This window comes from Leuciscus leuciscus, assembly GCF_965113295.1.
Source record: "Leuciscus leuciscus genome assembly, chromosome: 15".
NCBI lineage: Eukaryota > Metazoa > Chordata > Actinopteri > Cypriniformes > Leuciscidae > Leuciscus > Leuciscus leuciscus.
The window spans coordinates 34,236,390-34,247,478 of record NC_138739.1 but is presented as its reverse complement, the minus strand read 5'-3'; the positions used below and the strand labels follow the sequence as shown (position 1 = coordinate 34,247,478).

At 36.7% G+C, this 11,089-nt stretch overlaps 1 protein-coding gene across 2 annotated transcripts in view; it reads right to left on the bottom strand.

The window, feature by feature from the left end:
* senp7b (SUMO specific peptidase 7b) overlaps positions 1-11,089 on the bottom strand; it is a 30,575-nt gene that overhangs the window by 8,251 nt on the left and 11,235 nt on the right. For both annotated transcript variants that reach the window (XM_082138290.1, XM_082138291.1), the window contains exons 9-12: positions 10,688-10,828; positions 7,563-7,596; positions 3,365-3,574; positions 1,811-2,043 (exon numbers count right to left, since the gene is read on the bottom strand). In XM_082138290.1, the coding sequence (XP_081994416.1) occupies positions 1,811-2,043; positions 3,365-3,574; positions 7,563-7,596; positions 10,688-10,828 (618 nt within the window). The remainder of the gene's footprint in view (positions 1-1,810; positions 2,044-3,364; positions 3,575-7,562; positions 7,597-10,687; positions 10,829-11,089) is intronic.

Below are 11,089 nucleotides of genomic sequence, written 5' to 3'. Positions count from 1 at the left end.
ATATGGGTTCAGAAAAAGGAAAAGGAAAAGTGAGAAGAGCGACGCCATGTGCTCTCTTTAGGGCGGATAGCCGGGCTCCATTTCTGTTGAGCGCTGAGCCAGATCATAAAACGCAAGAAAAGAAAGAAAGGAGAACGCGTCTGAGGTGGCCTACTTCCATCGCTGCCAGCTGGCAACCATCAAAAGCGAAAAAGAACGTGTCACACCCCAAGAGCCCTGACGCCCACACGCAGATGTTGCCCCAAAAAAGACCTACATGCGTACTAAAGTTGTAGTACCCACAAATTGCAGCAGCCGTGAGCCCCCGCACACGTAATATAGACTCTGGAGAGAGTGACACAATGGCCACTTCCACAGATCCCGAGAGAAAGGGAACTGCTCAGCTACTATCCCTAAAAGCAGCCAACTTTCCTTCTCCATCTCATATCTACACACCAACACAGCCTCCATGGACCATGGCTAACCTCACTCCTGCTCTTATATTGGGCCGTATAATTCCTCTGGTGCCTCTATCATGCCTGCACTCAAGTTCCTGCCAATATCTGGCCAACCCATTGAACACTGGAAGAGGAAGCAATGGAGAGGGGCATAGGAATGGATAGATGGACAAAAAAATGAAGGCATGAGGGAATGAATGAATGTATTATTGGGCAAAGAAACTGAAGGAGGAATGGATAAATTAATAGATGGACAAAATAAAGGAAGAATGATGAAAGAAACTGAAGAGCAGATGGATGGACAGAATAAAAAAGAATAGATAAATGGATGGATGGATAGAAGGATGGACAAAATAATTAATTAAGGATGAAAAACTGAATGGATGGACAGAAAAAAGAAAAAGGACCAAGATGGATGATGGAAAAAAATAATAATGGAAGAAAGAAACGGACGGATGGATGGATGGACGGATGGACAGAAAAAAGGATGATGCACTGGTGAATGGACGAAGCAGACTAAAGAAAAGAAAGGATCGGACAGACAAGATGGATGGATGGATGGACATGGAAAAAATGAAAAATGGAAGAAAAATGGATGGATGGACAGAAAAAAAGAAACAGATGATGCACTGATGAATGGAAGAATGTATGGACAGACAGACAAAAGAAAAGGAAGGATAGGATGGATGGATGGATGGATGGATGGATGGATGGATGGATGGATGGATGGATGGATGGATGGATGGATGGATGGATGGATGGATGGATGGATGGATGGATGGATGGATGGATGGATGGATGGATGGATGGATGGATGGATGGATGGATGGATGGATGGATGGATGGATGGATTAATAATGGAAGAAAGAAACAGATGGATGGACAGAAAAAAGAATAGATGGAAGGACAGACGGATGGACAAAAGAAATGATGGACAGACTAAAGCATGGATGCCAGGAACAAAGGAAAAGATGGATAGACGGACAACCAATGTTTGGATGGATGGATGAAATGATGGACAAAACAATTAATGGATGCATGGATAAAAGGATGGATGCATGGATTAAAGGATGGATGGATGGACAAAAGGATGGATGGATGGATGGATGGATGGATGGATGGATGAACGGACAATAAAATCAATGTTTGGAAGGATGGGTGGATTAAAGAATGGATGAAGTGATGGAAAAACAGTGGATGAATGGATGGATGACAGATGGACAGACAAAGGAATGAATGGATGGATGGATGGATGGATGGAAAGACAAATAAATCGAATGTATGGATGGATAAAATAATGACCGGATGGAATATATTAGATGGAAGGACCAACAAAGGAATGGATGGATGGACAGACAGATGTGTGAGCTGACCTTTGCAGTGTCCTGTCCAGCGTCCTTCACGTTTTGTCCCAGCAGTGAGAGGAGGTGTTCGCCCCGTGGGTGATAATGAAGCTGATTCAGCCCATCCGCCCAGGACAGAGCGTTACTCAAAGTTTCCTGACCGTATTTCAGGCCGATCACGTCCATGAGAGACGCCAACAGGGCCGTCTGAAGATCCTCTAACTGACCAGTCAACACCAGCAGGACAAAAGGACAGGCCTGTCCTGGAAAAACAATAGAAGAAAACAAACCACATTTGTTCATTTCATTTCTTTTCTTTTTTATTAATTGAGTTTGTTTCATTGGATTTGTTTGTCTGCAGCATTTAACTCCGATCAGATGGTGGATGATCCATCTAGAAATGCTCACTGGGAGGCCAAAATTAATAATAATAATAAAAAAGTTTGCTAACACACATACACGCCACATAATAGAACTCCAAACACATGAGCACCAGACTGAATGAATTAATCTTTTAATGGCCGCCGATCACACACACACACACACACACACACACGCACTGCAGGTAATGCCTGTATGTTAATGCTTTAATACTGGTTGACGGCTCGTCACACAAGCTTCGATAACCGCATGGTGCCATTAAAACTGGCTGCGCTCTCATTACAGAGATCAAGGGTGTGTGTATAATGTGTATACTAAGCAGGGCTTGATACATGGTGATAATCACAGCCAATTAGAAAATAGGGTTAGATGTTTAATATACAGTTATGACTAGCAGGATATTGGACCACTGTTCAATGTTATTATTATCATTAATAATAATAACATTGAACAGTAATATTATTATTATTATCATTAATTAATGTATTGGTATGCTGTTTATTGTATAAATGTTAATGATTGAACTCGTTAGTAAAGCTGTTGACAGTAGGATTGTACTATTTCTGATAAAAAAATATATATTTAAAATACAATTTTGAATAATAATAAATATTATTATTATATATATTTTTTTTATACTTTTAAAAAGGCTGTGTGTCCACCAAAGTGAAAGCCAGCTGAAAACGCCTAGCTATATAATACACCGCTAAATACACCGCTCTACAGTAATTTGAAAGTGATTGCAGTACCAGTTTTGGCCACAATCTTACATATGGCTCCTTTAAATTATTTTGTTCTGTTATTATGCTTGTTGTTGTCATCTGTTGATGTTGTAAAAGCAGAATGTGTTGGTCGGTGTGGTATTAGTCCCACCCCTCCTCCACTGTGATTGGACGGTTGGGTAAAAAGTGACAGTGATGAGCGCTGCGTTTTACCCAAAGTTGAACATTCTTCAGCTCTCGGCGACCTGTAAAAAACGCCGAGCGCTCAGCGCTTCAGCCTGAAAAAAAACGCTCAGCACCTCGTTACGCTCATGGCGTTTAAAAAAAGCTGCGCACCCATTGAAAACAATTGAAAAAATACGCCAGTCGCGTGAAAAAAAAATGCTTTGGTGGACACACGGCCTAATTAATTTCTTCATTTTAAGGCTTCATTGCAGCTCATGTGGATCCATTCCAAGAAATCTCCAGTACAGGCCCTCACCTGAAGTGTGTACTGTGTGCAGCACAGACAGCTCTTTCTGAAGAAGCCTGGATTGAGCATCCGACACCACGAGGAAGAGGAGAGAAGGGGCGGGCTCTTCCGTGCTCGATAACAAACCGCCGTCACGGGACAGTCCGCCATCCCACACGCCGTACAAGCATAGCTGAGAGCATGACACGCTAACGGCTACCTCACCCTCCCCATCCACACCTACAAATATAAGAAACAAGCAGGATTATTTCACTTTGGTTGCAGATTGTTTAAATATAGTATGACGAAGCTTCGCTAAAAAGTAAAAACAAAACTGTCGAGTAAATGATTCAATGATTTGCTCAAAACATGCAAAAAGACACTTGTTGCAACAGCCGATGTAACCTGCAGAAAAACACTGAACAAATCTTTTCGGTGAACGGACTCAAAAAAGATGGAATGAATCAGTGATCAACATCATTACTAGTCAGTGCTAGATAGTATTATAGTATTAGAGAAGGACAACATTTTTACTTTAAGTCAACATTTGTGGTCTATTTTCCTGTTGTTTTCCGGTTTATTTTGTTAAAGTCGACATCAAATCAAAATGGGCCTATTTACTAAAAATAAATATTTTGATATTTCATCAAAATGTATTAACTAGCTCGTCCTCCAAAACGACTAGCCTATTCAGTGGACGTCACTCAAGCTGTGTCCAAAATCACACACTGAGTAGCTACTACATTTTATGACCAATGAACTTCGCAATGTTAAAAAAGTATGTTCTATATAGTATAAATGCGTGTAGTATGAATGAAATCTGGACGTACTACATTCATCATGCTGTCATTGTAACATGACCTACACATTCATAACTCCTCTCCCTCCTTTTGGAATTTTGTTAGAAATAGTAGGTCTATACTATTTTATAAATACTACAAAGTTGGACATACTACTCTTTGCTCGTACCAGTTTTTTGCTTACTATATAGTAGGCATTTTATAACGCAGAGTTAGACTGCACATGTTAATTATTAAAGGTATACTCCACTTTTTTTGGAAATAGGCTCATTTTACAACTCCCCCAGAGTTAAACAGTTGAGTCTTACCGTTTTCGAATCCATTCAGCCGAACTCCGGGTCTGGCGGTACCACTTTTAGCATAGCTTAGCATAGATCATTGAATTGGACAGGACCATTAGCATCTCTCTCAAAAAAATGACCAAAGAGTTTCGATATTTTTCCCATTTAAAACTTCACTCTTCTGTAGTTACATCGTGTACTAAGACCGACGTAAAATGAAAAGTTGCGATTTTCTAGGCTGATATGGCTAGGAACTATACTCTCATTCCTGCGTAATAATCAAGAAACTTTGCTGCCATACCATGGCGTAATGATAGGCGTAATGATATGACGCAGCGCCTGAAAATAGTCCCCAGCTCGGTAACTTCCAACGTGGCCGGTAACGGGACTAAGTTTGTCTAACCTATTAGACCTATTTTCAGGCGCTGCGTCATATCATTACGCCTGCTGGGCTCATGGTACGGCAGCAAAGTTTCTTGATTATTACGCAGGAATAAGAGTATAGTTCCTAGCCATATCAGCCTAGAAAATCGCAAATTTACATTTTCCGTTGGTCTTAGTACACGATGTAACTACAGAAGAGTCAAGTTTTAAATAGGAAAAATATCTAAACTCTTTGGTCATTTTTTTGAGAGAGATGCTAATGGTCTTGTCCGATTCAATGATCTATGCTAAGCTATGCTAAAAGTGGTACCGCCAGACCCGGAGATCGGCTGAATGGATTCGAAAACGGTAAGACTCAACTGTTTAACTCTGGGGGAGTTGTAAAATGAGCCTATTTCCAAAAAAAGTGGAGTATCCCTTTAAAGCATAATGCTAACCAACAGCCAAATAGCTACTTAGCCACTGATTTAACAAACTAGAAATGGTACATTCTGGTACGGAACACCAATTTGTTGCGATCTAAAGTGCCACCATATATTTTCTCTAGTTAAATATCCTCTTTCCCTCAGAAAGCCACAAACCTATCCCGAAGACTGCTTAACTTGGCACAAATGATGTGTTGTATTGTCTCTGGAGTGGGTAGCTTATGTACAAAGACCATAGAAAGCTAAGAATAGAGAGCCACTTGTCTGAAACCCTCATAAGCATCTTATAAGCATCTTATACACACACAGGTGCTCTATTGAACACATTCAGTAATACAGGGATGACTGAAGTCACGCAAATACGTTCTCTGCTCTTCCTCTGTCTCACACACATAAATAGAGCCTTAATCTGAGCCGTCTTAACGGGAGAGGAGGGAGAGAGAGAGAGAGAGAGGGTCACAGACAGTTGAGGAGAGCTGTCACCCAGGACAAAACAGGGTGAAGGGTCAAAGAACTCTGCAGTCTGCTGGACGCTGATCCAATGAGCGAATCGGGTGTAATTACACTTCTGGGCCACATGGGGCAGTCTTTGCATATAAACTATATATAAATCATCAGAAATGCTCACTGGATGTTTAAATTGTAAATCATTATTACACTAACTCACTCTTCTCTTTGCTAACATGCATGTGTCGTACAATATAATGTGAAACACCTGCTTAAACGAGTCTAGTTTTCAACGCTCTTCCCTGCTTGAGCACCAGACTGAATAAATTAGTCCTTTACAGTAATGGTCACACACACGCGCATACACACTCACACGCACACACACATTTACAGTTAAAGTTAAAAAGTTAAGAAAAAACTTTTTATATATAATTTTATTTAATTAGATAATTATAAAGAATTATTAAATAAACTATTAAATGATTAAATCACTATATTTACATTTATAATTAAACTATAATTATATATTTTTTTTTTCATTTATTATCTACTATTCATTTTAAAATATATTTTTCAAAATGATATAAGATGAAAATATGTTATCAAACAATTATCATACAAATTATTAAATACATTATTCCATTAAATAATTTAATTTAACATTTAAATTTAATTGAAATTGAAAAATTCTATTTTACATGCATTATTTAATATTCATTTTAAAGTTATTTAACATTAACATTAAATTAAGGCTGGGGGAATTAACACGTTAATCTTTGCGATTAATTTGAGATGTTTAACGCGTTATTTACGCAGCACTTTTTTTTTTGCCTCGTTTTAATGACTTCCTGTTGCGACAGCTATTGAAAAGGCAGAAAATATGCCGTCCCGCCCCTCCGTGTTCGGCGATCAGGTTTCATTCTCGCGCAGCTTTCATGAGCGGGTCTTTTCCGTTCCGCGCTCTCCGTTCTGTGTGTGTGTGTGTGTGTGTGTGTGTGTGTGTGTGTGTGTGTGTGTGTGTGTGTGTGTGTGTGTGTGTGTGTGTGTGTGTGTGTGTGTATGTGTGCGTGTGTCGGCGCGCTGCTGCGCTCTTTGCTCGCGCTGCGCGTTCTGCTCTGTCGTTAACGGCTCAACCGCTCCAATCATGTACCGATCACGCACTGGAAAAGCAAAGTCCGCTCAAATAACGTGAAATTTCTCAGTTGTAGACTTCTGTTTGCAATAGCCCTACTGAGCTGGTATAGTCATGCTGGGCAACAATGGTAAAATGACCTGCTCTGATCACATGCTCTGGTAATAATAGCTTTGCAGGACTACATTTTATTTTGATAATTAGTATATAAAAAAAATAAAAATTTAATTGATTATGCCCCGGATAAGTGGAAGAAGATGGATGGATTGATGATTATGTTGATTGATTATTGAAAAAGAATAATATATTGATGTTTAATATTATTTTAATACAGGGCTATTTTCTGTTCCTTTTTTTTTCCCCCTGTGTTGTTTAATTAGGTTATTCTAAGTTTAAATATTGATGATTACACGCTTGGGGGAAATGCAATTAATTGCAATTAATTACAGCAAATTGTGCAATTAATTAGTCCATTTTTGTTATCGATTCCCAGCCCTGCATTAAATATGTTAAATATTAATAATACTGTACAATAAATATAATTATTACATAATTTTATAATTAGCCTTATATTGTATTAGTGTTATTGTTAATTACTATTTAGTATTTAGATTTATTAATTATTTCAAAAGTATTTATTAACTTAGATGTTGATGGTCAGGTATCTTCTTTCTAGGTTGTTCTCTCTCCTCATTTCTCAATCCCTATAATTTGTTTTCTAAAAAAAAACATCAACAACATATTATTACTTGTAAATACCTTTCAGTGGTACAGAGATTCCTTCATCTGTGATCTATAAAAGAAAGGGGGAAAACATTGCATTAAGAGAAAAGCCAAACATGGACGGGACAACAAAAGGACAAAGTCTGTCCATTTAACAGATTGAAGATATAAAAGAGTTATTCTGCTGTTATTCTGCCACAGATGGAAAAGCAGAAAGGAACAAAGTCACATAAAAAGTGGTTAATGAAACCAAACCAGAGGACGTTCACGCTGGGATTCGTTCCGATAAAGACAACAAACGCTTGACACTTTCTGTCCGTTCCAAAAGTCAGCTTACCTCGCTCCTACACTGGCAGTTTGCTTTTCCAAACTGATGCTGAGGCCAAACTATACGCATTAATATTCGACATGAACCAGGATAAATGAATAGAATAGACACATTTTTTGTTAAATATACAGGTGTGTAACAAGGCATTTATTTTCTTGATAAGATATGAATGAAAAGTCCTACATTCATGTTTCAATATTAAAATATGACTTTTAAATCTTAATTTGTTTTTGTAAGGCAAAAATGCATTTATTTTATTTTATTTGTTAGTGCACAAAATTGAAATGATATAATTTACATGAAAAATAAATCAATTATTTTACATGCGCCAATTAATGATGATCATTTTGAATTTGAAAAAATTACTTGTGATCAGTGAATCTGATATTAATTGACAAAATCACATATTTTTCAAATGGTTTTATTAAAAATAATGTAAATATTATTTTAAACATCAGTGTGTATCGGTAGTAACACATTCAACTTTTTTTTTTTCTTACTTTGATAACCATCTTTTTTTGCTAAGCTCTTTATTTTTAATTTTTTTTACTATCCAACATCTTGGATGTTTTTTACTGAGATCATATTTTTTTATATAATATTTTTATTATAATCATTATTATTATTATTATCCACCATCTTGGATGATTTTTTCCGAGACCATATTTTTTATATACTATTTTTATTATTATCATTATTATCATTATCCACCATCTTGGATGATTTTTACCGAGATCATATTTTTTATATAATATTTTTATTATAATCATTATCCACCATTTTGGCTGTTTTTACTGAGATCATATTTATTTTACATTTTTTACTGAGATCATATTTTTATAATACTATTTTATTATTATCATTAGTATTATTATCCACCATCTTGGTTGTTTTTACTGAGATCATTTTTTTATATATATATACTAATTTTATTATTATCATTATTATTATGTACCATCTTGGATGTTTTTTTTTTTGTTTTGTTTTTTGATCATATTTTTATATTATTATTATTATTCACAATAATGCAATTTTTATATTATTATACATATTTATCTTGTTATAAAATACAATTATATTACTTACATATTTATCTTGTTTATTTACAACCTTGTTTCACAAGGTCATATATATACACATATATGACAAATGTGTTTACTTTTTTGAAAAAAGTAATCTTTTCTAAAGTTTTAATAGACAGGTTGATTTTTAATTCTTAGATTAATTTGTGCAGGCTTCACATGGTAAATAGAGGCAGCTCTCTAGGTTTTGGAAAAGAGATAGTGACCTGTTAAGCACATCATAAACACATCCAACAGCCCCCTAAACAAACAGCCCCCTTCACGATACCTTAACTATTGCTTAATGGCTTGTAAAGAGAGAAGAAAAACACCTGAAAATAGCACTGTGTCATGTGCTGTTGAAGCATTACTGGACAAACAGTGATAAGCGGTGCTGTTCTCCACGGTCAACAACAATCGTTGTTGCTCTAATCAAAACTGCTTTCTGCCGCTCTGCAGTGTTTGGGGTTTAACAGTTGGAATTTTCTGGCAAACAACGGTTCTGTTGGTCTCTTAATCACATCTGCAGAGCGACGTAGACTAGCTGTTGTTCTGTGGTTTGTAGCAGGACCGGCCAATTAAAATACTGGAATAACAGATGTCCTTCATTAAACAAACAACAACAAAAATCAAACTGCGTGATTGGCCAATGTGCAGAACGAAAGAGCTGGAAGCATATGTTGGAAAATGATCCAGAGAGAACTGAAAGATCCACCAGATAAGAAAAATGAAGGGGTCATGACATGTACTTTTTTATTTTAATATTGCTTGAGGTTCACTTATAATGTTAATAAAGTTTTCACCAAAAAAAACAAATATGCGGAGAAACTAGTACTTCCAGACCCTCTCTGTCCGAAATGTTCACTCAAAAATGAAAATTAGCCCATGATTTACACACACTCAAGCCATCCTAGGTGTATATGACATTCTTCTTTCAGACGAATACAATCTAAGTTATATAAAAAAATGTCCTGGCTCTTCCAAGCTTTATAATGGCAGTGAATGGCCGTTTCTGTTTTGAAGTCCATAAAAGTGCATCTATCCATGAGAAAAGTGCTCCACACTGCTCCGGGGGGTTAATAAAGGCCTTCTGAAGCGAAGTGATGAGTTTGTGTAAAAAAAAAAAAAAAAAAAAATCATATTTAACATGTTACAAAGTAAAATTCTAGCTTCCGGCCAAACGGTCATACTCAGTCTACTTACGCCTAAAGCACAACTTACGAAACTTGTGACGTCGGAAGTCACATTACTCACATTACTCGCATTAGTTGAGCTTTACACTTAAGTGGAATCCGTATGTTCGTTTGGCCAAAAGCTAGTTATTTTACTTTATAAAGTTTTAAATATGGACATTTTTCTTACACAAACGCATCTCTTCACTTCAGAAGGCCTTTATTAACCCCCCGGAGCAGTGTGGAGCACTTTTATGATGGATGCACTTTTATGGACTTCAAGACAGAAACAGCCATTCACTGCCATTATAAAACTCGGAAGCGTCAGGGTGTTCATTAATATAACTCAGACTGTATTCGTCTGAAAGTAGAAAGTCATATACACCGAGGATGACTTGAGGGTGAGTAAATCATGGGGTAATTTTCATTTTCGGGTGAACTATCCCTTTAAGAGGCGGCTCTTCTAAGGGTTATATCTAAATAAATACCTGTCAAAAGATCATATCATGACCCCTTTAAGATCTTCTGGCTGATGTAAAATGGTCACTTTTCTAATTTATTATAATTATGAATGATATTATCAGCGCAAGACTTTCTCACCACAACGGTCCCGTTAGCCTGTGCCTCGACTGTGTCGTAATGAAGTCTGGTGAAGTCCAGTTCCATGATGGAAGGCACTTCTACTTTGGTCGTTGATTTTTCACCTCCTGCGTTTGCCTTTGGGCTCTTTTGGTTCCCTGACTGAAGCGGGAAGAAAGAGAAAGTCATCAGAGAGAGAAAAAAAGAAAAAAAAGGAAAAAAAAACTTTTACTTGTTAGCTACAACATTGTTTGTGTAAATAGACAAAGATTTGGCCAGAAATATGGCTTAAGTTTTTAAAAACTTCAATGAACTTGAAATTACTTCACAAAATTACTTGCTTTTGATACATTATTTAAACCAATTATTATTGCCTTGTTGTTATTATGTATTTCAAGTCATTTTAAAGGCTATTAACTTAGG